This window comes from Ylistrum balloti, unplaced genomic scaffold, assembly GCF_031769215.1.
Source record: "Ylistrum balloti isolate Yb309-2 unplaced genomic scaffold, AGI_CSIRO_Ybal_v1 Utg369936, whole genome shotgun sequence".
NCBI classification, from domain to species: domain Eukaryota; kingdom Metazoa; phylum Mollusca; class Bivalvia; order Pectinida; family Pectinidae; genus Ylistrum; species Ylistrum balloti.
The window spans coordinates 425296-451753 of record NW_026782046.1 but is presented as its reverse complement, the minus strand read 5'-3'; the positions used below and the strand labels follow the sequence as shown (position 1 = coordinate 451753).

Genomic DNA, 26458 nt, shown 5'->3' with positions numbered 1-26458 from the left:
ACCCCAACCCTTGTAACATCAAATGAATGCGACCTGAATTTTTTTCCCTCATTAGACATATTAGTTGAGAGCACTGTATTTCCATCTGCATACAGTGATAATCTCAAATGAATTTGCTCATTGTATCAACTGAACTGTGAAGTGAGAGTACATTTCATACATCAAGCACAAAGTGAACAGCATTTCTGTTGTAAAACATAACTTTTTGTGAAAAACTACATCATTTGGAGATTTTCCCTGCCATGAATACTTAAATTTTTTTTACTTTTTTTTACATAATTTGATAGAAAAAAATGAATTAAAACACATTGAATGTAGGGCCACTAAAATAAATAAATGTAGTGTCCTGAATATGTGAAGATTTGGTCATAAAAAGGAACATTCAAGCATTTTCTAGATTTTCTTATTTTTCTGTGATTTCAGATAAAAAACAAAAAAAGAAATAAAATCTAACGAGAAGTTTACTTTTTGATAAAGATTTGACTTGAAAATCAAAACGAAGATTGCACTTTTACAGCAAAGTCTTTGTGAACATGAAGGAGAAAGGGAAACTCTATACCTCTGGATCATACATCTCTTTCAACAGCTTGAAGATAAAAAAACAAACAATCTAATACATAACACAAGGGTTTCTTTTTGTGAAATTCATCTGTTCATGTCATTTAAGGTTCAAGCTAAAAAATCATTAAAAATCTTTTATAATTTATGACGCATCAGCAGTTAGCAAAATATTCTATTCCAACCTTGTGAAAACATGTATTTGTTAAACTTTGATAAAATGTCACAAAATGAAATTGCTATTCACAGTCAGTCATCTACAAAATTCTAAAATTTTACAAAAACATCATCCATCATTGTAAAAATGGTAATTTTTCTCGGGTCAAATTTTGTTGTTGTTTTCTTTTAAAACCATCGAATTGTATGTTAACGAGTTAGAATTTCAAATTAAAAGATTCAGATTAAAAGGACATCTAACACACAGGTGTCTTATCATTGATGGATTCAATTCTTAAGATCACATTAATGAAGCACCATATTTCAAAAATTGCAAAGCATATGTGGTCTATATTTCAGCCTGCTACAAACTTTTTTAATACATCCTGTATGTGTGGTACAGGTCTTATTTTTTTCTTTTCGCATCACAGTTGATTGCAAGAAGAAATAACCAGAGGGATTTTGGATTAAGATTGAAAAGAATGTAACATACAGTGAAGGTATCGCGTGGGATCTCCTGGATTTTGAGCGGAACCATCCTGTAGTTACGAAATTCCTGCACCTCGTTATCACGGAGTTGCAGCAGCTGAAAGCGTTTATTGTCTTCAATCTCTTGTTCTGTGGCCATGTTAAATTCTTCCTGTAGTTGTTCCAGTCTGAAGTAGTCAGGAGGCTTTATATGGCTCAAGTCACCTCCCTTTGGCTGTCAACAAGCATATATTGTAAATTTAATTTCTGTGTCATTACATGTCGAGCACTATTCTAGTAACCAACATAACTTGCTAGTAATATGGATTTAGTTTCTGTTTCATTGCCTGATGATTGCAGTCTGTACTAGTTCATTGAAGATGTCAGCAGTGAAACATGTAGGAACCTATTTTTCTACTTCACAATCTTAAATCACCATTTCACCAAGGAGATATTCAGTTACATATCTCTGCAATTAAGGTCAAGAGTATAACATACTGGATACAAATATCCCCATGAACAACTGTGTCAAGGCTCCAGCGTGTCATACAAATGCATCAAAACTTTCTTCTCAGAGAGTAGTACATCAAACATTTATTAGCTTAAGGATACAAACCCAGCAAAGTGCTCAGAACTTTGTTTAAAACAGCCAGTGCTCTTTTCATATTTTCTTTATATTGATCATTGCTGTATAGGCAAATGAAAACTGAACATCACTATCTAAATAACATCAAATCGCAGCTGGACAAGTGTCAGTGTACCTTTAGCATGTAGACTAGGTTGGCATTTGAAGGGTCGTTAGGGTCCAGTCTGGATTCCTCAAACCATTTGGACAGTTTCTCCAAGTCAACTTTTCCAGATGGACTGACTGCCTGCATAGGGTCCATCTTCTTTATAGCACTGTAAAGTTGAGTGTGTATAATATCTCATTATTTTGAATACCTAAACACATGGCAGTAAACTGACCAGTGGTACGAGGGACTGACCACACCAGAACATATGGTCTTTGTCAGCATCAATGACCAGTGGTACAAGGGACTGACCACACCAGAACATATGGTCTTTGTCAGCATCAATGACCAGTGGTACAAGGGACTGACCACACATGAACATATGGTCTTTGTCAGCATCAATGACCAGTGGTACAAGGCCTGGCAATACCTGAACACATCAGCTTTCTGACCTGTGGTATGACGGACTGACCACACCTTTGTCAGCATCAATGTCAGGTCGTATGAACGGTTACACTTACTGCTATTACAAACCAGTTGTATGAGGGGCTGGTCATACCTGAACACATTGTCTTTGCTGGCATTGCTGACTGGTGGTACAAGAGGCTGGTTGTTTTCATCCACTGCCCAGGCCACACTGCTGCTCAATTCCCCCGTTGTCATCAAAGTGATCATGTCATTGTCCACTTTGGTTCCATAGCTAAATGGTATACCTGTGATTAATCCAAACTTTAAATTTATAAAATATTGGATACAAGTTGATGTAGTGAAAACACTTAATCTGAAAATCTTCAACTCATTTAATATGACACATTCAGGAAAAAGAAATTCTGTTTTACACACATTTATTGTCTGCAGTGAAAGTGATCAGTCAGTTAAGTTTTACTAGAGTAGCTTACACCAATGTTAAATGCTTTGAGTTTCATCAAAGAAATGAAGAGATTGGGCATAGTGTACACATGGTTTACAGATGAATAAAATATAACAGATATATTACAACTGTCCAGTTGATGTTATATAAACATTTATACGGATGTCTAATGAGCATGATAGCTCATTGGCTACAGAAACCAAAAGCATTTGTCCAACCATTTAAATATTTGATAACAGATGACCAATCTACATGCTGCTGACCACTGTATATAGTACATTTCTCAAAATAAACCCATGGCTGTTAATAACCCCACTAATGTTCATAACTGTCCAGTAAAAAAACATAAACTATTTCATTGTCCCACAATAAGTCCTATCTTACTTTGATACAAATTTTATGTGTCAGCTCTCTGGGCTTACTACATGATAAATTTGTGTTTGACATAATACTAACCACTGCCGACTCCCTCGTGGTTATGACTGACTCGGTGATTACAACTGAAGTCTAGCTGTTCAAGCTGGACACCCTGTGATGTAATGGACACCTCCGGTATACTTGTATACAGTTCAGCCAATATCTCTGTGCTGTAACCCACTGTCTCAAAAATCTGGAACTTTATACTCTCTGGCCACTGGACAATTTTTATATTGAATATTTGACCAAACGTTACTTTAAATTCTTGTGATAATGGTCTGAAAAGGCAAAAAAAAAATAATTTAATTCAATCTTTTTTAAAAGAATTTCAATCCTAAAGTCATGCTGGTAAATTCATATCAATTTGTTATTGTTGGCCGAGACAAATGAGGCATGTTATCAAGTATTTGACATCTGAATGAGTCTGAATATCTTAATAATGGGTTCATTAAAATAACTTTGGATTGTACTAATGACAAAGGAATTCATTTTGTATTTGGGTAAGTTATATTTCTGCATGAACCTACACAGCAGATTCATGAAAATTAATTTACGGTTCACCATTATGATGTAATATCTCAGAAGTTTTGTTTACCTGTGTATATTGTAAAATCATTAATTTTTGTGAGGGATTCATTTTTGTTGATTTTGTGGGTACCCTTAATCCAGGAATTCATATATCCATGAACTATTATACTTAGTGTATTTTAAGTAGATTTATTGAGCTATATTTACCCCCCACCCATCCACACCTTTGATAACTTACTTTGGTAAAGTTCGCGAGACTTCTTTGTTATTAAATAGCACCTTGATAAATACTTTACATCCAGACAATGCTTCTCGTCGCTGTTGTTCACCACTGTAATATTCAAACACACATATTAAAACTATCATTTCTTGGGTTTTAATTTCAGAAACACTTGTTGTTAGAGACATTATGTAACCAAAGTAATGAATTGTAAAAAAAAAAAAAAAAATGGTTGTGACATGAAAAGATCAAGTATCTAAGTGACACTGATTTACAAACATACTACTAATGCTGACTCACCGAGGACACTGAGCTGTTGTTGTTATACTATTTGTATGAGTTAATTCTGGCTGCAGTTTTGGTTCACCTGTAAGAAATTTCAAAAACAAAATATTTTCTTATTTTCTTTCTTTCTTTTTGATACAAAAACTCTTTACATCAGTTGTCTAGAGATGATCGTCATTATATAAAACAAAGAATTGTCAAATGAAGCCATTGGTATAACATTTTTTGTCAGTTTTCAAAAGCAGCATTTAAATACTGTAGTTAGAAATTATTTAAAAACTTAAAATCAACCACAGAATATTTACTATCATTTATTGTAAATGTTTTTATTTAACAGGCATAATATTTGCTATTACAGCCTTTTTAATTTTTCTTTAAGGAGAAAAATTATGTATTTAATAAGATATTAACCAGTGCAATGTGCAATAAATGTTTCAAAGATATAGAAATACAAGTTCTATCTAAATGACCTGGTCGTCGGCGGATTTCCATGACTTTCGTCCGTATTTTTTCTCTTGTGGCAGTTTCGTCAAATTCATCGGGCATTTCCGGTTCTGGCAAATCCTCTTCATTCAATATATCAATGTCTTTTTGCTTCTCTTCCTGATTAACATAATATAAACAAATTAAGAAGCTTGTACAACTATCAAAAATCACTTTTCAAATAAAAATCTTACTGTACACTTTTCAATAGGTTTTCAAATTTTCAAAAAAAAAAAAAAAAAAAAGAAACAGAAAAATAAAATATCTTTGACTAATGAAAACTTGGATCCAATATATTTCCATATCATATCAGAATGTAATATCATCTTGATGTTTTTTTCTGCAGCTTTCCTGTATGTATATATAAGATGTTTAAATGATGTTTCTAGATTTTTAAGTCTCATCAACATGCTATTAGGCTACTGCCATTTACAAAATCAGTAAGTCGTGAAAACTCTTGTTTTCATATTCTTTCAATGCATCAACTAGTGTGTAATCAATGAATTGATGATCTTTGAGTAAAAATGAAAAAAAAACTAAATGTGAGATCAATTATACCTTTTTAAATACAATTCCAAATGATGATCCATGTATTAATGTCTGCTAAAAAACCTCTCAAGATTCATATTAAAGCCCCATTTTGTGTTTTGTATCCCTTTTTTAACCAAAGACTCTTCAATCACTTACTGGTGTCTGTTCCTCGCCACTGAGTTTAGATGCCCGAGAGGCTCTGGAAGATTTAGAAGCCTTACTTCCTCGCTTCTTCTGTCTCTTAGCTGCATCAGCCTGAAGTTTGAAATTTTGTATGTACTATAGATGTATTTAATTCGGCATAATTCAATTTTAGTGCATGATCAATTCTATGCAAATTAGCACAATCCTGAAAAACTGTATCAGTTATAATTGCTATAGACAAATAACTAACAGAAGTGACAACTAGCACAATCATATTTGTGTTTATAGTATGTTATACTTTTGATTACAAATACTTTTTTTGGGTCAATGAAAATGTTATCTAACCTTGTAAGTTATCTTACATATCATTGAAGTCAAATCTGCATTAAAGGCCACCTATATATGACAAATACCTGCTTATCTGTCACTGATTTGGAGTCCTGATTAATACAATTCATAAAACATATTCATAACAATTTTGAGTGTCTATATAAGACCACCTGCCAATAAAGGCCACCCTTTGGATGACCTTTAGACAGATTTTTTTCTGGAAAAGTTGTGTAATTTAAAATGCCTAATTCTTGTATCAAAGTTATTAAAATCCAAAAGTCACTTGTGATCACCTTATCACAGATCATTTAAATGATGTTATATACCTTTTCAGAAACATTCCTAAGAAAAGTAACGTTGCTGAAACACAGTAACAGTGTAAATTTTTATACCTTGGCCTTGATTTGCTTGTCTTTCTCTTTCTTCTGTTCCTGGTATTCCTTCATCTTCATCTGGTAGTCCTCAGCGTGAGCTTCTCGTACCTCCTCCACTTCCTCCTCTATCTCCTGCCGCCACACCATCATGTCACGGTTCTTATCCACCTCTTCCCTATTACAGATAATAATAAATATCAGGTGCTATCGGCAGACACCCTCACTATTATAGATCACTAGAAACCTTATCAAATCCTGTCATCATCTGACAGGATAATCTCGTTAATTATGAATGGGCGTGATGATACATTGCTGGGAGATGAACTAGGAATTGGTTAGTACAGGAAAAAGAGAACACGGATACATGTAGGTAATAAGCAATGTAAAAAATCAAATATCATACCCAGGTATAATCTGATCATAATAGACATCATTCCTAAGTCTACCTGATCATTTTAACATCATGAATCTAAAAAATATTGTCGAGTCTAGTCCATTACAAAAAGATTATTGATACAAACTGAATTTGGAGAAAACTGAATCCCATGAAATTTGGCCAATCAGTAGACATGAAAGACATCTTGCATGACAGTGTAAAATAGAGAAAAAATATGATTGCAAATTTAGTGAATTTCAATGAAACTTGTATGAAGGTGTGTTGGAATATCTCTCAGACTTGCCAAGACTTTTTTTGATGTTCTCATCTTTTTAAATTTGCTGCTGGTGTGACAAAGTAGATAATTATATGAACAAGTTTATACTTACTTTTTGAACTGGACTTTGACTGAGGTGTTGCTGTAATTTTGTTTCTCCCTTTGTGCTCTGATTTCCTTCCATGTGTGTATGATGCTTTTAAGTATCTGTCTATCTGTTTGTTCTTCTTTGTCTCTCAATTCACGGGCTTTCCTAAAGTAATCAACCAATGGAAAATTATTAACTTATAAAGTTTTAAACTTATTAATTTCCTGCAACTTTAAATAAATTTGAACATAATTTATTTAAAATCCTATTGTGCATCATAAGTTCTGCTTTGAGAATGTTTTTAAAAGCCATATGAAATAACAGAAATGAATATGCCAACATACATGTATAACCTCTGTTGGTATTTCTACTAAAAAATATAATATTATATACCAGAAATGGGCTTCTTTCCTGACAACTTCACCTTAATTTGACCATCATGTCCGCAACCGGAACTGAGAAATTTATGGCAATTTGTTATACTGACCTGGTCTCTAGTTTGTAATCTCGTAATCGTCTCTCGTAGTTTGATCGGTCAGCAAAATTATGTTCTGACTGTAAAAAAGTCAACAACATATGATAAGATTACCAAATAATATCAGGAAACTATTTTAATATCATACAAAATGAATGGGCAATTTAATCCCAATTTTGTTTTTCTCCATCATTCAAATTTTTGCATCTTAGTTTTCCACAAAGAAAGAAAATGCATATTCACAGAAAATTATGAAACAGAGTTCGTTTTTCTGTCCAACTTGTTTTTTGTAATTTTATTCCATCCATAAGAATAACAACTGTTATATTACAGCTATCGTATGATTTTGAAATTCTTATCACATTTTTTTGTGGTATTCATCTCTCTTATTTTCATTTTACTGTTCTCTGGAAGCATGGTCTTACTTTATGAGCCAGCATGTGATCTTTAAGATGAAGTGTTGAACTTTTAAGAGCTTTGAGCTTCTCTGTGAGATATTCAGTCATGTTTTTAATCTGCCTGCCTAGATATATATTGTAGAGTTCCTGAAGTCGGGTGGCAAGGACATGTTCACGGCTGTACAAGTGGTGATGAGACATCCAAATTGAATTGATATCAACGTCCAGCTGATAAAATCCACTATTGTCTACGGATCCGTCAATATACTTGCTGTCAAAGTCCCGTATGATGGCTCCTTTAAACACTGTCTCAAGGTAGGGTTCCTTCTCGTCAGGTACTGGGGGACGTGAGGGTGTCGGTCGCAGGGGGTCAGGCAGGGCCAACATACGCCCGTCCTCGCCAAACCAACGCCGACCCTGATAAAGAAAGGCATTATCTTCATACCAAACCAATGGAAACAGAAAGTGTGTAGATAATGATTTGACTGCTAAGCACATGATAAAAAGTACTTCCAGGTATATACATGCATGTCATGTGAATAAGTTTGTTTAATTATATCAAACATTAAATGCAGTGGTGCTGAAATGTACCATGATGAAAGTAACATTACTTTAACATTGAAAAGAACTTTATGTTCCTTTATGTTCAAGACTGAAAAAAGTCTTCGGGAAAGACATTTAGAAATGTGTAAACCCTCCTAAGAAATGACAATGTCACAAATATATCACTCCCTGGAGGGGACCCTTCAGGTCAGATGACCTAACAAAACGACATCCATATCAAAAAGATCACTACACTACCTAACTTACATCTGGCTCCTTAAGGAGTCTGTGTTCCATCTTATTGACATTCCAGCCAGAAGGATCTGGTCGAGTTCCAACGTAGAAACCTTCTTCCTCCAGGAAACGGGGCTGCTGTTCTTCTGAAACCTTCTGCTCTGAGGGAACTAAATCAAAGACCAAAGATTATTTTTAAATTTTACACAGAAAACTCAGCATACTATCTTGTAACAATCAATTGAATTAAACTTGAGATAATTCACTAATTGTAATCAGAGATGAAACCTAAAGGCTAAGAAAGTTTAAATCATATGGTGTTCATATGCATAAGAGAGGTCCTGTTTTCTGCAATGACATACGACTCTGTTTTGTCCAAAACATGGAAGAATTCATTTCAGAGCAACTGCTACTAGGAACTAGATTTCTACATAAAATATTGTTTTCCACAGACTAATGACAGATTTGTCTTATTCTTATGGATTCTATTTACAGTTACCTGTAGTTACTGATGGTACAAAGTAGATTTCCGCCTCTTTCTTCTGCATCTCTATTGGGTCAGGAAACTCTGGCCCTCTCACTATCACTGGGCGAAATCCGTCATCGTCATCCATCACATCGAGTAGAGGTTGTTTCTCTGTAAAACATAACAGCTAATAACATACAATAGAACTACGTTTAATGTTGTCAAAACCTTTCTTCCTCTTAATAAAACATATATGCTTCAGCTATCATAAACTTCAAAGTTAGTTAATTCTGCCAAATAATCCGATCCTAAAATTTTATATCTAATATCAAGGAAAATGTTTTTTAAGGAAGAATGCAGTTAATTTCAAGTATTCTTAAGGATGCTATCAATCAAGAAAGATCTAAGTGGAGGTAGAGACATGGATTCATATTTCACTGGTCATTTACCTATAACTATGAAAACCTGTACAAGTACTGAAAATTTTTGATGAAATATCAAACCTTCATCCGTTTCTTTGTCCTTTTTCTTTTTTTCTTTTTTCTTTTTCTTGGCAGCCTCATCCTAAAAACAATTTTCAGATAAAACATTCGTTTGGAAATAATCAATGTGGTACTGTAAGGACTATTTGTACTTGAATCAAGGATCTTCCTAAATCTTTAGCAAAACAGCAAGTTCTACTGAACACAGATAAAAAAACCAAGTTGAGTAAAAGCTATCTGTAGTCCCCTACTGTGGACAAACTTAAATGTAATCAACAAAGGGCCATAACTCTCTAATCATTAGGCTGTACCACATATGCCACTGTAACACATATATTACCCATAAGACATGTTCCCATACATTTCATAGCATTCTTGACTGATATAAGGTAAGATGTTAAACATGTTACAATACTATAATATTGACCAATTATGTTGGGAGGTTCTGAAGACATTGATTTGGAATGGGACAAGTCACATCAGGACAGAATGGATGAACATATGTTACAATATAACCCCCCCATCCCCTTGCCTCCTTTCCTCCCTCCCTGAAAACACATGGAGAAGAGGCCCAAAACTCTCTATATCACAGAGTTCAGGACCAAGCACTAGTACTATGTAATTACTGAAGTCTGGTAGTATAAGAGGAAGACAAACTTCACTAAAACGTCAAGAAAGCTGCGAAGAATATATTTTAAGAATTGAAATATGAAAAATGTTCACACCTCTTCTCCCTCTGCTTCTTCTCCTTCTTCCCCTTCTTTGGGTTCAGTACTTGGACCTGCTTCCTCCTCATCTTTGTCTTCTTTTTCGTCTTTCTCTGTATCTGCTTTCTCCTCTGCTTCTTCCTTCTGTTCTTCGTCTGGCTCAGGATCAAAATTACGTGTGAAAAAATCAAAAGCCTCTTCAGTTGTAGGAACAAAGATCCCCTATATAAGGCAACAAAAACAGATTAGTTCAGGGTTATAAATAACATCTAAAATTTACTATTTACATATCAACATACACATTATTACTAAGATGACTTAATAGATTTATCATAATAAGAACACAACACATTTTACACTTTCAGCTTGGTCAAAAATGAATTGTGCTTTAATATTCTGCCAGTACCCAGCATTATTTAATAATTTTTATTCTTATCACATTTTCAAAGACTCATTAAAAAGGTGTAAAATTTATTTCATTCATTCATCTTTTTCTACATTTAAAGGATTATGATTTTGACTGATCAATTTTACAAGTAGAATGTAATCAATTTTCAGCTGAATGAAACATTTTTTCTTATATATTTATAAAAAAAGAATTATAATTGTTAGCAAAATATCAATATTACATCACCAATGATTTTGGAGTATACAAAACACATCAGTTTCAAATCAAATGTTGACCTGAACAAAAATGAGCTTTTCAATTGCATTAACATTGAGAGTACATGTAAGTCCATTTTCCTAATGAAAACATATTGTAAAATTTTATATCAACTAAGCAAAAACATGCACATATTAGCACACATGTTACATCATCAAATTATTTCAAACAAACAAAAAATAATTCTTAATGAATCAAAATATTGACTAATCAAAATAGGCATCTATGCTTCAGAAATACCCCAAAAAGAAATGTTTTAAATTACTATATTTGTCAAGTAAATCACAACACTACAAGAATTCAGTTTTTTATGCAATTATCTTATACATTTAGGCATTTTACATTTCATCTGTCACAACACTAAATTCTATTAAATCCTTTAAATTCTCTAAATATGGCGTCAATATGATCCTTTTTCAGCCATTTCGAATAATCATGTTAAACTGAAACTATTACAATACAGGTAGTAAAATATAATGTTATTTTCATTGAATAAAAGATTAAAAAAAATGAAACCCTACTTTTTTTATTTTGTTGGAAGAAGTTTCACTTACTGCAATCATATTTCATATTAAACTCAGATATATCCAACCCTAAAGTTGATTAGTGTAATTCATTCACATTTAAATTTGTCATACTGAAAACAGGAATCGAATTGATATCATTGACCAATTAACCAATCAATCAACTAAATAAGTCAATTAACTATTTGTTTAATACATGTATCATGTTTTCAGTTCAATCAAGTTCCCTGGATAATCAAATATGAGTTGTTTTGAATCCAATTCTACCAAAATTGGTTGCCGATGCATCAGTAATATAAGTGAACCTCTATATAAAGATCACTTTTCTGTGCTCCCTTGAGTGACCTTTATAGACAGGTTTGACTGTATATCTAGATACTCGCAATGAGAAATAATTCTAATTCTTCAGAGAAATTTTTCCTTATTTTGCAGACCACATCTGATCAGACAAAGGTGAAATTTTCCATTCTGCTACCTTTTGTTACAGAATTTAAAAATAGATACAGGTTTAGATGACATTTTAACTGATTTGCAGTATGACAAATTTGTACACTAGTTCAGGTTGGTTGCATACTGATGAAGTTAATTGTCATCCTCTCATCTGCACAAGGAAACAGGTTATTAGAGTTAATGGTATCAGCCCATCATCTGTAACACACAGTCCTGATGCTCAGTCTCTGAGCCTCAGGACCATGGGTTACCCTCCCTGTTATCAGAGAACCTTTAACACTGATAATTTTCCGCTTTCCTTTATGTTTGTCTTTTTTAACATTCAAAGAATGATAATTTATTCCTCAAAGTTTTAGTTTTAACACAAGAGTTAATTTCACCCGGCCTTACCAAGTTTTTAAACATTTCCTGTAAAAAAACATGTTATATTCATTACGCAATAGTCAACATTAGATGTATTTATGATTATCTATGTCACAGTATACATTGTAAAAGTCATATCATCACAAGTTGTGTAAATAACAACAATAATGATGACACTAGAAAAAGTTGTAGACAAATTTGTGTTAAAACAGTGAAGTTGTCCTCATTTAAGAAATCTGTCAATACAAAAGGTGAAGGATCAGTGGTACAGAAATATGATAAAGGTTAAGAAAACAATTCCTCATTTTCTGTCTTAAAACACAAACACAAAGGCCTTCTTTGCTGCATAAATAGATACTCCATCCTATATCTTCCTTTAATACAGATCTGGATGAAATAATTTAGACTGCAATTATTTCTTTTATCTAAATTCTTGAATATGAAGTGAATATGTTCAGATCAAAATATTTTTCAGTCTGATTTTGGGAATGATAATGAAGAATTGCTGCTTTTTTAGAATAAATAATTTTCTTCTTTATTTTTGTTGTTGATGCTTTTGTTGGGTGGTATGGAGAGAACTTACACGTATTACAGATTTCCTGTATATCAATCATTCTATATATATAGATTTGATGATGGTTTGTTTAGGTCATTACTTAGAGGTACACAGAAGGGTTTCACAAAAAAGAAACACTGAAATTCAAAACTGATCTAAATGAAGAATTTGGCAACAAAAAGAGTAACATAAAAAAAATCATCAAGCAACAATTCACACGTTCAAATGAAACTGTGCAGAAAAACTGCAAAACACTTGATTTGTGTACATGTGTATTTTTTCTCTCAAAGTGAATGTTTTCTTTTGCGAGTAAGTATTAATTCAATTAATATGATATATATATACATATAGAAGACAGATGAAGTGGCATCAACCCTCAGAGAAAATATTCTTTTTCTCTAAAGAAAGGAAATGCATTAGCTGAGAGACAATTATCGGTATGCAGATCAGGTTACATATTTAGTATTCAAGGGCAGATAACTCAGTGAACGGGACGACAACCTAAAGAAGGCATATCATTCTTACATTACAAAAATAACTATGGTGACAGAAGATGAGTGTAAAATGAGAAACAACTTGTAAGTTTGGTATATGTATAGAAAGAACTCTTAAGAAGGGGGACCATTCAAACAAGGGAGACAACTGTGGATGATAAGGCAAAAGGAAATAAATGCTGAAAGTACATATCAATATGATACAATGAAAGAACAAATAAAGTTAATAAAACCCACAAGGAAATAATTTCTCATAATTGATTTCAGATTTTAAAGTGAAAAAAACTGAGGAGGTATAAGAAATGGGGTCAAAAGAACTGGAAATAAACTCTTATAAATGAAATCGAAGAGAGAGGAGAACTTGTATCAACAAAGTGTCAGAAAAAATTGAGTGAAGTTTATAGCAGAGTACTTTAAATTACAGTACATGATTGTGTAAAGCAATAGTATTATAATTCTAACTACAGTTTGTATGTATTTATCATTACTATTAATCAACTGGATTTTATACTCGAACTCTCATTCTTCAGTTTTTTCTTGGGTTCATCTTTAATGATTTCAGAAAAAGTTATCCTTTTTTTTTTAAACCAACCATTAAATACATATTTTTTCAAGAAATATTACATATCAAACTTTCATTTACACTCTATTCAAATTACACAAAAGCTCATAAGCAAGAAAATTTGTGTGATGTGCTTCGGTAAACAGCACCGAGTGTAAACATTCAACAAGAACAAAGGGAAACATCTACAAACATAAATGTGTGAATATCACACACAAACATTGATGTGTGAATATCACACAAAGTGATTACCTTGGATTCCAATACTTGTTTCATCTAAAAGAGGAGTTAATGAGTTAAATATGGGGAATGAATATACAGGGAATTAATCTATTGCACAGTGGACCCTTGACTGTCTGAACACCCTTCTCATTAAAATCGCCTGGATCATGAATTTTCTTATCTGCCAAGCAGCTTTGGCTACACATGGTGTCTAGCAGTAAGCTGTAAACCTCTAGCATGGGTGACTGAACACTACCGATTTCTTTCACATGAGAACAACAAAGGTCAGGACTATGCAGGAATATTACAATAAAAAGTCTATTCCTTTCTCAAAAAACTCTTTCTGAAATCTGAATTCAAATTTCTAGACTGGTGAGCAAATTTACTGTAATGGAAATCTGTTCTAAAAAAGATTGTGAATTTTCTAGACTAATTGTGTTCAGATTATCTTGGGTCCACTGTACTGTACTTAAAATTTATTCAGAAAACTTTTCTATGAAGTCATGCAAACTGAAAATACTTTGAAAAAAAAGGTACATTATAATCAGTAATAAAAAGTTAGAAACAGCATAAACTTATAATTATGTATGTAAATATAATATGATCAGACAAGAAGACTATAGAATGAAACTAAACTATGAACACAGAAGATGCATGATTATATAAAGAAAACATTTTGTAAAGGGCTTTGGTATCAAAATCTTGCTACTTTCACAAATCTTTATCTCAAAGTTCCTAAAATTCTAAATACAGTTTTTTAGAAATGTCTTCATTTTTATCCAGTTTGGCTTTCATTATTGGTTTTAAAAATGCCTCACTTGTTAAAAATCGTTCTAATGACAGTTCACACACACTTCCTTTAAAATTAAAAAACTCCACATATAACTAGATTAGGTATTATCCTGAAATTCTTATACTGCTGTTATATACAGTAACAGTACTAAAACAGATATCGACAACAAACTGCCATTTTATTTTAAAACCTGTCGACAAACCAACCAATCAACAGACCAACCAAGCAACAGACCAACCATCCTAAAACACTGTGATGAAAATGATGATCTAGATTAAATATTAAGGAAATAAAAAAAAAAGTAATAACTGATATTTCTTAAAACAGACACACATTGCAATTGTTGTTGAAGCCTTTGTTCAATATTGCACATCATCAACTGCACTCATAATACAATATACACTACATCAATAGCCAACGCAATGAAAATGTATTTGTAAATAAGAGTTACTTCCCTTTATATATGGCCAGAAAAATACCTGGCTATAACGAGAACCTGATATGCCAAGCTATTGGTCACTGTCCTGTGGATTTGGTTATAAGTGGAGTTTATATCTTCACAAATCATAAAAATAGCATTTATATTCATATAATGATTGTGTTTGTTATTACTTAATCATTAAACTGGGAACATGGAGAAATCTTACAGACTATTACCTTAGATCAAAAAAATAATTACTTGTAAATGTAGCTAAATTTTGGAAACCTTGGCCCTGAATTGAACTATCAGATAACTTTGTGCATACCCGTTCAGATGAAGGTTGTTGACTCATTTTCTTCAATCTCATCCTCACTTGTCTGGATCTTTCTTCAAGTCTCTCCATCTCAGCTTCATCATACTGACATATTTCAGTAGAAAAAAAGTAAAATTAGTTTTCTGCTATATCATATTATGACATTCACCCTAACAAAATTTTTCATAATATTGCACTCCCTAGTTATGCTTAGAAAAATACAGTTGAAACTCATTGTCACAAAATAGCTTCAGTCAAAACTCTGAGTTGAAAATATAATTTCCCCAATTATTTTCTTTATTCATCTTTGTAATTGGAGTTTGGATAAGTCACAAATTCATTAGAGTCGAAGTGATTTTTCAGTCTCTTCAATTATTAAAGCAAGAGAAAAGTCAGTTGTTGTCTTGAAATTAATTTTGTCAAAACATTGGCACATCTTCTTAAGAAATTGGTCAAAACATACACAGAATTGAATGTCACCTGTGCCTAACACATGGCTAATAATGGCATATCAGTCCATCTATTGACTCCTTAATTAGTGTCACCATTCTGTAGTAGTGACTTACCTATACCTTGAAAAAGAAGTGCATTTACACAAGACATTAAAACAGTTACCTCGATTTCATGCATCTTTAGGAATGGTAAAAGCAAAACTGTCAAACCAGTACAAAATTTTCTATGGAAATTTGATCCCGACAATTCTGACAGAAATTAAGTTTTGTGCTTGTTTACTACTGGACTTTGACTGGATACATTGCTAGATTCAGTGCTTGGACAATGCAGTTCTGAAAGTATTTTCATGAGTCTATCGTCTGTACATGATTTGCTAAGCCTAGTAAGTGCTTTCTACAGATATGTATATGAAATCTGAAATCATTTTTTTCAACAGAACTGATTTGTAGAGGAATGTATGGTGAGACAGGCATTTAAAAATGATGAATACTGAACTGCTTATCGAATATGAAAAAATTACAACATTTTACATTTTTACGTTTAATATTATGGACAGCAGAAAGTTAGGGTCAAAATGTGTCTCCTCGACTCAGATTATTATATGGCATTTATTCCTTAAAAGCTATTAAGTAGCAGTTGACACCAAATTAATAAATTTTATGATATTTTTTTCATTGATACTAATGCCATACAGGAGGCCCACAGGCTTTAACAACAGTCATCTGAATGTAAAGACTCATAAATGAAAGAGGCCAAATAGACCTAAAATAAATTGCTCAACTACTATACAGTTTACAAAGAAGATTCATACAAACATTTTCTGCAAACTTGAAATCAAACTCTTTAAACATGCTATTACATAAATGCCATTACTCCAAATGTATTGCTTGTTGAAAAAGAAATCTTCAAATCTAAGTCACTTAACCCAAGAAATCTTGAATATCATTGTCACTTATTTGAACAAATCAGAAGCCCATCATCCACTTAAAATAAAGAACCAATATCAACAGCATGGACCTTTTTGTTATTGAGAAGAAGTTGTTTTTAACATATCTGACCTCTGTGACCTTATAAGTATGTCAAGGTCAATAATATGAACAAAATTGGTAGCCTGTCATCCAGCATCATACAGGCCCAATATCAGCACACTGTGCCTTTTAGTTATTGAGAAGAAGTTGTTTAAACATTTTAACACATTTTAAACCTGTGACCTTCAAAGTGGATCAAGGTCATTCATTTTAACAAACTTTGTAGCCCTTCATCTCATAATGCTACTGGTCCAATACCATGACTATGGACCTTTTGGTAATGGAGGAGAAGTCTTTAAATATTTCAACACATTTGACCCCTGTGACCTTGAAAATTGGTTAGGATCTAAGATATGAATAAACTTGACAGCCCTTCATCCCAGCATTATATACGCCCAATATCAGCACCCTCAGCCTTTTGGTTATTGAGAAGAATTCTTTTGAATGGAAAGTTTATGCAGAGTGGACGATAACGGACAAAATGCATTTGTATAAATCTGTCTCAATCCAACAATAAGCCCACTCATACCTTTTGCAGTTCAGTTAGAATTACCAAAGACTTAGATAAATCAAGTACCAGAAATTCTGAAAAAAATATGTCATTGTACTGTAACAGCCTAGCCCTAGAGTTTTTTGCTTTGATTACTGGACTTATTGCAGGATAATGATCATAAATGTATCATTTCAAACAAAACTTTAAATTTCAAAACATCAACAAAGTATGTCTTAAAAAAGAATATAACAAATTAAAAAACAATATCAACTGTAAACAGCCTTGAACATTTTCTTACCATTTCACTTGTAAATATTTCTTTTACGCTTCATTAACTTTAACAACAAAACCAAATGAAAACAATGTTTTAAAGACAAAACAGACTGGTACTTTCTTACAATGCCAAATGCTCTCACTTTCACTGGGAAGAAATATGTTTTTCTGAAGTTGAACAATAATAAAGTTACATACAGAAAGAATAGTCCAACTGTCAAAACAATATCTTTTTTTGTTTCTTTGTCCTTTTTTGAGCTTTGTAAGTGTACCAATGGGTTTTGACTTATCCTAATTTTGCAACTCTTCTCATTACCTGACGAAACAGACTCATGGTTTTCCGAATATAAGAGATCTAATTCACAGATAATTAAACATTATTATTATGTCCATCAGTAACATTGATAAATCATATTATATGTAGGTGGAAATAAACAGCAACATATTTCTGAACTAACTTAAAAGATGAAAAAATGATGGAATAAAACTAAGTATAAGTAGATAGAGGGAGTTATTGGGGAGATGGACAATTAGGGTGTAACTGAATCTAAATATCACAGATAAAATTTTCCATGAAGTGAATCTGATCAGGGATTTCATTTGATCCTTGACTATAAAGAGTTAAACCACTTTTCACTCCAATAGTTTTGAGTCAAAACTCATCACTCACCTTGTAGACATGTCTTTTGAAATTCTGATGTTGTGGTAAGTACACAGACAGGGAAAATATTCAACCTAAGATTTGTTTGATATTATAGAGTGACATCATGTTATATACCTCAGTATCAAAGCGTGTGACCTGCTGGTCTCGCTTGAGTCGTTTCTCTCGACGTTCTTCTCGCTCCTGTTCCTGGACTTCAGATACAGCTGTTTCCTGTTTGAAAAGTTTCATAGAAAAAGCCTTTTGCTATAATTTTTGCTTTCCTTTTGCTTTTGTTACTTGGTTTTCTCATTAAGAATTAAGAGTAAACAATTTTGTGTGATGATCTTTTCCCAACAGTGAATTAATTTTAATTAAAAACTTTTTTTTTGAAGTATATTTTGTTATTTAGATGATAGTTGTGAAAAAAATTATTGTTTGGTTATAGGTAATTGATCTCATTCTAATGTTATCTTTCCTCATCCTTTCTCATTTACAGGCTCTTATAACTATCCATTCATCAAAATAATTTATAATTTTCATAGCTTCCTTGGTCATTCTACTTTCCGAATACTGCTAACCAATCACAGTGATTCTAATTTAGAAATAGAAATGTTGAAGGTGATTCAGGGATACATTTATCTGAGTACTGTACCTTGGCTTTCTGTAGCCTGTTTTTCAGCCGATCCTTGAGGGTCTTTCCTCTTGGGGTTTTAGTATCTTCCTCAGGTGGTTTAGATGGGGCTGGCTCCTCCTTTTTTTCCTCGTCCTCATCTTTCTCCTGAGTCAGAGGAGTAACTAAAAATAAGGAGTCATAACCGTTGATTTGTCTCCAGTTTGTACAATGTACATAAAATAATCTTTTTATGATAAACAACAAGTTTATCGCAAGTAGACAAGTTTTGATCATCCTGTCCTTTACTAAGTTCAGAAGACCAACAGACATGGTGTCCAATCGGGGTGAAAAGAGTAAACTTATCACTGGGTGTTTAATTTGACTTTAATGTAACAGTATGTCAATAGCCAAGATCACATATGGTCAAATTGCTTTGTTGAAAGCAATTAAACAGAGCAATGTTTTAGAATAAAAAGAGAAAGAAATCAGTAAGTTATATCAACAATACATATTGTAGAACAATGAAATACCACTGGTTGTAATTTTACTGGACTGCAATATATCAGTGGGCTTATTACCAGTCATGAGCTTATGGTCAGATAAATATGGTACAATTTCTACAGAAATTAATGATATTTCTAAAGATAGTTTTGGTCAGTCTAGGCTGTTATCCCCCAAAGGCTTAAGTCTTCAGAATGGGACAATCCACAGGTTCTGTTCACCATGCAACTATTGTGTACCTTTGGATTTTCTCTGGGCAGAATTGACTTATATGTTCATGCAACTATGAACATGGTATGAGAAAACTTTTCAGTTTTAGAAACTACAATTGGTTGAAAATAAACACAGTACACACACAGTCAACAAGGTAGTGGACTGGAAAAAAATCAATAAAGTGATCTAGACTCAACTTGTACACTACATTGTTAACTTCAGTGTCATCTCAGAGTAATATTTACAGTGTATACTGTATAAATTCTAGTACTTTCTAGTTTTCTTTACAAAATATTATTTTTTCTAAAACATTTTCTTAATATCTCTATCAATGACCTATACTTACTTTCAGACTCTTCTGTTTTTTTCTTCTTTTTCAGTTTTTTCACTTTGCTCTCTTCGTCTTCCTCCTCTCCCTCTGCTAGAGTGGGTATGCCCTCCCCTGTCTCCTCCCCCTCAGGCATAGGGAGGGTACCATCCTCGCCCACCTCAGTGGCAGTTTGTAAAGTTGTGGTTTCCTCCACCGCACTCTCCTCCTGTTCCTGCCTGATTGTTTCTTCCACCTTTTCCTTACTTTTCTTCTTGATGGTGCGAAGTTCTTTGGCCACGTCATCTTTTGGTGATATCACCTCTGATAACTGAAATGATATCAGGAAAGTTATTTTAAATATCTAATTCAATTAAAGCATATGTCACAGAGGTAACTAGACAAACAATGAAAATTATGCTTATACACCAATACATGTGCTATAATAGAATTGGATACAAGCTGGTATGAAATTTCAAGGTAATACCATACAACATAAAACACAATTTTTTCAGACGTTTTTTTCTTATTTCTGACAAACATTCACCTGACACTGGGATTCACACCCAATCCTACAGCAGACAGACCAAAGCCTGCACCTACCAAAATAACTTTAACCATTCCTGTGAGCACACCAGTTTTTAAATCCCTGCCTACCAAGGTGTTCAAAATCACACCTACCAGAAAAGGGGTGTTTAAACTGATGCCTATAGTACACTAGTGTTCAACATTCAAAAACTCTAGAACACTTACTATGGTCACATCATAAACTCTGGTGATCTAAGCTCTTTTCCTACATTTGAAATACTTTCTTATTTAAAATCAAAGGAACCTACCACATAACATTCTATAAAATGTTGCAAATCACATACCTCTCGTTGTTTTTGTGCATGTTTTGTTTTCAAATCTTGAGCAAGATTTTCAGCTTCTTCGATATCTTCTGCAGTCTACAATAAAAATGATGACATTAGTTTGTATGTCAAAAACAAAATTCAAGCAACTAGCATAAAGTCCAAACAATCAGTCTGTGTGTTTATAGCTTCACCATATTTTTATGGACCATATTTCCGACAAGACTTACTTTTTGTGGTAACGTTTTTGAATGAATTTTCATGAAATTTGAAAATTTGTTTTTGGTCATATACTTTATAGCGAAAAATATAAAACATAAAATAAGAAATAACCAGGCTCCAGGATCATTATAATTAGTCTTGGTTTTCAGCTTAGCCAATCATATAAGTTTTTTATAACATTATTTAAGATTAGCTAAGTCAAAACATTAAACATTTTTTTACATTTTACATATCTAAGGTTTTGACTTTGCTAATCAGACTGTTTCATGATCCTGGAGGCAGGTGTCAACAAAAAACAACATAAGGAATTCAAATAATGTGTATACAAACATTTTGAAAATTCTTTTGATCTGATTATATAAAAATTTCCTTAGATAATCATAAATATTATCACAAAAATTTATAGAAATGTGTCATCCAAAATTGCGAGTGCCATGTTGGTAGATTTTCAAAATTGTGTGTTAAAAATTATTGGTACCATAAGAAATATGAGAATAATTTCTGACTTACCTCCCCTCCAGAAGTCTCTCCTCCACTGTACACCAATCCAGTGTCAGACTCTTCTCCTGTCTGATGAAATACTTTATTAATCAGGGGAAAAAATTAATATTCTATTTATTTTGTAATAAGCACAGGTTGCCAACACTTAAGCTAGAGCTATGTTAAAGTACCCCCAGCAGTAAACTGCAGTAGATGTGGGTGGGATTAATACCAGACGTGGGCTATTACTGGATAGATATGGTAAGACATTATTTGGTTTACTATGCAGCTAAAGCATTAATTATATTACAGCATCTACCATGCAATAAACTCTGGTACTAAGCCCATCAATATCTATCGCAGTTTCAATACAAATGCCAACATATGTTATACTGTATCACTATCCTGTAATTGCCCAACCCTCCACTTTGGGTCAGAATTTATAAATTTGTCACTTGGGCTTATCGCAGGATATAAATGGATATTAAGTGTAAAGATCAGAATGATTTTTTTTATCTGCAAAGACAAGTATAAAACTATTGCAATAGTGACAGGTGTTTATTTACAGTTTTAGTTTTCTAGTTGACTGATACATCAACAGTCTTAAAACTTTATAGTTTTTTATATCTACCCTTAATAGCCTTCCGAAAGCAGAGAATTATAAACAACGTTTCACGTATATAATCCAGGGCCTCATTATTTCAGAGTGATTTTGCTTCCTTACTACTGATTAAATTTAATCTATTTGAAAGTAGGCTTGTCAATTATTTATCATTTATAATAATGATAATGATAATAATAATAGACTACAGACAATTTTATTCTACTCAAAGGACAGTTAGTCTATAGAACAGTCTTCCATCTTGCAATACACTACTACTTGTATATAAATACATAAAATTTCATGAAAGAAAGTTAAAGAAAGAAACAATGACATAAATATACTATGTCTACATTATCTATGTCATCAATAATTAATTTGATTATATCAAATACAGTAAACTATATTTTCATTGAATTTCTACTTCCATCAATTGACTGGTCTTTTCACAGGAAAAATGAACCAAATTTTCATAATTACTATGCAATTATAGAGGTGCTGCATACAGCTTACTTTCATGATTCAGTGACTTACCAAAATAGGATTTGCTATACCATCTTCTTCACCACCCTCTTCTGGAAGCAGGCGCTGCTTCTGCTTCCTCTTCTTTTTCTTTGGTTTTGAGTCCCTTCAAAAACAAGTTCATACAAACTATTGTACATGTACACTACAAGTTTTGACAATTCTTCCTTCCCTTAAGATTTAAATTTTCAATCAAGTTTAATTAATATTGCTATTTGAATTTTTCCCTTTTTTTGTTTTGACTGGAGCTACCAGCTTTCAGATCAGAATAAAATTTATTTAGAACACTTGTTCTTGTAACACATCTTAAACTTTACCAGTCTTGCTGGCCATTTATTGAATATAATTTACACTGTATATTTTATAAATCATATCTAATATTATTCACACTATATATATTTTATGAATCAAATTACAGGTATTTGGATAATGATGTGTCCACACATTTAATCACTGTGATTCCTGGCATTCAGACACTTAGCACTTTTATGTCCTTGAATATTGCTATTTAAAATATAATGAAATGGACAAGCAATCTCATTGAAATTGAATTAATGACATTTGAACCTCTTATGTTATTCTTTCAGAAAGAATACCAGAAACTAAAACTAGGCAAACATATCAATGCAACTGTCATTGAAATTGAAATAACATTTTTGTTTTTAATCTATTGAACTCTATGTCTTGTTATATGAGATATAGATAAAATGGTGAAACTACATATACATGAAATTCAATATAATCTGATCCAGTGGTGACAAAAATTATAGACTAGGGGTCTGATGGCATGATTGTTCAATATCCATGGAATTTATTAATTAAACAATAACTGGGAATTAACTGAATGTTTTTACAGTAAATAAATATCCTTCTGCAAAGATGACGCGACATACCAAGACACATGCGTGATAAAGTTATTATATTTCAAAAATTATATCACCGTGATTGAAACTTTGAACACCAAGTGGTACATTAGCAGTGTTGACAAATACAACTCCAGTACAGTCCAGAAGTGTGCAGAAGGGTGAAAAAAAGACTGGTACGGTAGCAGGTCTGCGTTTGTTTCATTATATATTTTTATTAGAATGTATGAAGTTTAACATCTAGATTTTAAAATGTGAAATAATAAACTGTACAAAATAAACTGCATAGAAATAGTGGTTCGTGTTAAATATCGATTTCCCAGTTTCAGTTTTGTGAGCTTAGGATGACTGTTAATAAAATTAAAATATACAAAGAGACGAATGTGGTCCAACAGTAACGTAAACTTACGACATTTCAAATGGTCTGCACGGCCTGCCTTGTTTTTAAAATGAAATATCGATTCGTTACATCTATCGTTTAGTTCAGCTGCAAGTAGTCAGCGTGCGTAGCAACTCCTCGAACTTGAGAATTTTTCAGATGTCAAGTCAACTTTGGATATGCATGTGATGAAAATATTCCAATAAAATAAATGTATAACAGAACTAGCTTCAATGACCACAAGAAGCTCATGTGTTTACATCCATTCTTCAAGATAGAACTTGAATTTCCCAAAGGCGCTGGTCGTCATTTTCCCTTCTCACCCGAAAAATTCCAACAAGGGGAATAACTCTTTTCGAAATATTGTATACGTACGGTCTGGAGGGGACATTTCAAGGTAGGGGCATGTAAACAATCGAGAAGTTATGTACATGTTATCGATAGCTTTACCTGGTAATTTTGTTTATTTATTTATTTTAAAACCCAGTCGTTACATATATTTTAGCATAAACTTTGATAATAAATTATTTTTAAACTAAACTTCACCAGAAACTGACGACAAAGCAACGACTCGCCCAAAAAACCAAACGAGTTAAATGTTTAATGAAATTTAAGGATGCTCACTAAACCCTGTGTATGTTTAAACAATGATGCCAAAATTTAGATGATTTCTTGTGCTAGGGTCAATTCAGGTAAAACTGGTGAAATAGATGGGACATAAATAAATTACAGCCTGTCGCTGGCAAAGAAGTTACGGGATCTCTTTCAAGAACAATGGTATTTTTCCCGCGCGCCAAACTAAATTTGGTTGATTGGTTGAAAGATTTTTCGTCTCCGTAACTCCTCCCGTGTCCGTGCATCATCTCACCGACGAATACTGGTGTTCTAGCGACGTGAGGGGCGACCTGCATTCCCGCCAGTAGGATGGAACCGTCTGTAGCGCAGGTCGTTTGATTATACTGGTTTTATAAGACGACCCCAGGGCCTCATAGTGCCTTATCATAAATCTAACAGTTGAAACGTTTCCGGAAGCTGAAAGGAAGAGTTTGGGGCCTATCTAGCTTTTGTTTGTGTTAGAGCAATTTTGAAGTCCGTCTCAATGCCTTAAAATATTTGTATAGTCTGACACTATCACTAGACCCCTGTAACAGAGCTATCACGCCTACTCTTTTTATGAAAAGTCACAGAGAATCTTTAGTAGAGTAGACAATCTTCACACGGGCCACCGTTTAAAGTCCCATCCGCAGGACTATACCAAATAACATAAAAGTGGGTGGTATTTGTATCACCTTGAGTGACCATCCATGAAATAGGATTAAAAGGCGAAAGGTTCATACAGATACCACCCACTTTTATTTAATTTGGTGTGTGGATAAAACTCTATTGTTCCTGAAAGTGATCCTTTCCTTTCTTTCAGTTGTGAGCCAATGCGGTGTGTTTTATTTCGATATTTAGTGAGTTGTTAAGTATAAATATGATTTAAGTAACATTCAACTTCAGCTATGTTTTTATTTTATTTATTTATTTTTTGCTAGTTTCTTTTTATGACTTAGATTTGCCTTTATTGTATTTTTGTTGATATGAGCACATGTAATTTCTTTCAGTTTTCAAGCTTTAATTTTTTTTTTTTTTTTTTTTGCTGAATCTGCTTGTTTTAGAGTCTGTCCATGGCGTCTATTACCAGAAGCAGAGACTTGGCACCTATTCTCAACCCATTGTCAACATGTGTATGTGTTTGTAGTGGTGGGTGGATGTGAGGATGTCTGTGTGTGTGTGTTCGTGTGTGTGTATGAGGGTGTGTGAGCGTGCGCGCGCGCGTGTGTGTGCGTGCGTGCGTGCTTGTGTGTGATGAGGGTGTGTGTGTGATGGTGAGGTTAGGAGGTGCGTGCGTGCGTGCGAGTGTGTGGTGAGGATGTGTGTGTGATGGTAAGGTTAGGGTGTGCGTGTGTATTATAGTGACTTACTAATACATATAATTGTATATGGACCGTGGGTTGGGAGTACGTGCCAAGTCCCTGTGATCAATAGCTTGACTTGTATTTATCTATTTATTTGGCTGTTTGGTTTTGTATTTTCTTTCTTTTTTTGTTATGTGAAGAATGTCAGAATTCCGTGTTAAAAGCGATTAACAAAGCTCGTTCAAAGATCTGCAATCATTTCTAAAGATTAGGTAAATTAGACTACAAATGTATCTACATTGAAGGAGAACGTCATGTTGTAAATAATGGTGTCATCAGCAAAAAACACGAGCTATTTGTGTGAAAAATAAATAGACGGGGGCCGAGCACTGAGCCTGGGCACGACTGGCAGGATTGCGAGGAAGATTTTACATCAGTTGACTTCGATCAGATAAAATATTACATATCAAATGCATTTCCAAATCCAGTTTTATACTGATGGTACTACATTTTCTATATTAGATAGTTTTGGACTAATTTCAACGTGGTCCAACGTCCAGTAGGACAAAAATAAAAGACTTCTTACAGTACATATTCATGTTCCAAACAAAGAC

General features: G+C 33.1%; 1 protein-coding gene across 1 annotated transcript in view; it reads right to left on the bottom strand.

Annotated features, from left to right (window-relative positions):
- Positions 1–24206, bottom strand: part of LOC132547145 (coiled-coil and C2 domain-containing protein 2A-like) — a 40289-nt gene extending 16083 nt beyond the window's left edge. The window contains exons 1-25 of the mRNA XM_060210900.1: positions 23977–24206; positions 22717–22810; positions 21612–21671; positions 20901–20975; positions 20068–20359; positions 19047–19189; positions 18530–18625; positions 15517–15609; positions 14008–14031; positions 10161–10364; positions 9457–9517; positions 8987–9124; positions 8521–8657; positions 7738–8127; positions 7325–7392; positions 6862–7002; positions 6115–6271; positions 5405–5503; positions 4705–4837; positions 4250–4316; positions 3968–4060; positions 3241–3479; positions 2473–2626; positions 1944–2082; positions 1208–1417 (exon numbers count right to left, since the gene is read on the bottom strand). Of these exons, the coding sequence (XP_060066883.1) occupies positions 1208–1417; positions 1944–2082; positions 2473–2626; positions 3241–3479; positions 3968–4060; positions 4250–4316; positions 4705–4837; positions 5405–5503; positions 6115–6271; positions 6862–7002; positions 7325–7392; positions 7738–8127; positions 8521–8657; positions 8987–9124; positions 9457–9517; positions 10161–10364; positions 14008–14031; positions 15517–15609; positions 18530–18625; positions 19047–19189; positions 20068–20359; positions 20901–20975; positions 21612–21671; positions 22717–22810; positions 23977–23981 (3312 nt within the window). The 5' untranslated portion in view covers positions 23982–24206. The remainder of the gene's footprint in view (positions 1–1207; positions 1418–1943; positions 2083–2472; positions 2627–3240; positions 3480–3967; positions 4061–4249; positions 4317–4704; positions 4838–5404; positions 5504–6114; positions 6272–6861; positions 7003–7324; positions 7393–7737; positions 8128–8520; positions 8658–8986; positions 9125–9456; positions 9518–10160; positions 10365–14007; positions 14032–15516; positions 15610–18529; positions 18626–19046; positions 19190–20067; positions 20360–20900; positions 20976–21611; positions 21672–22716; positions 22811–23976) is intronic.
- Positions 24207–26458: the final 2252 nt, after the last annotated feature.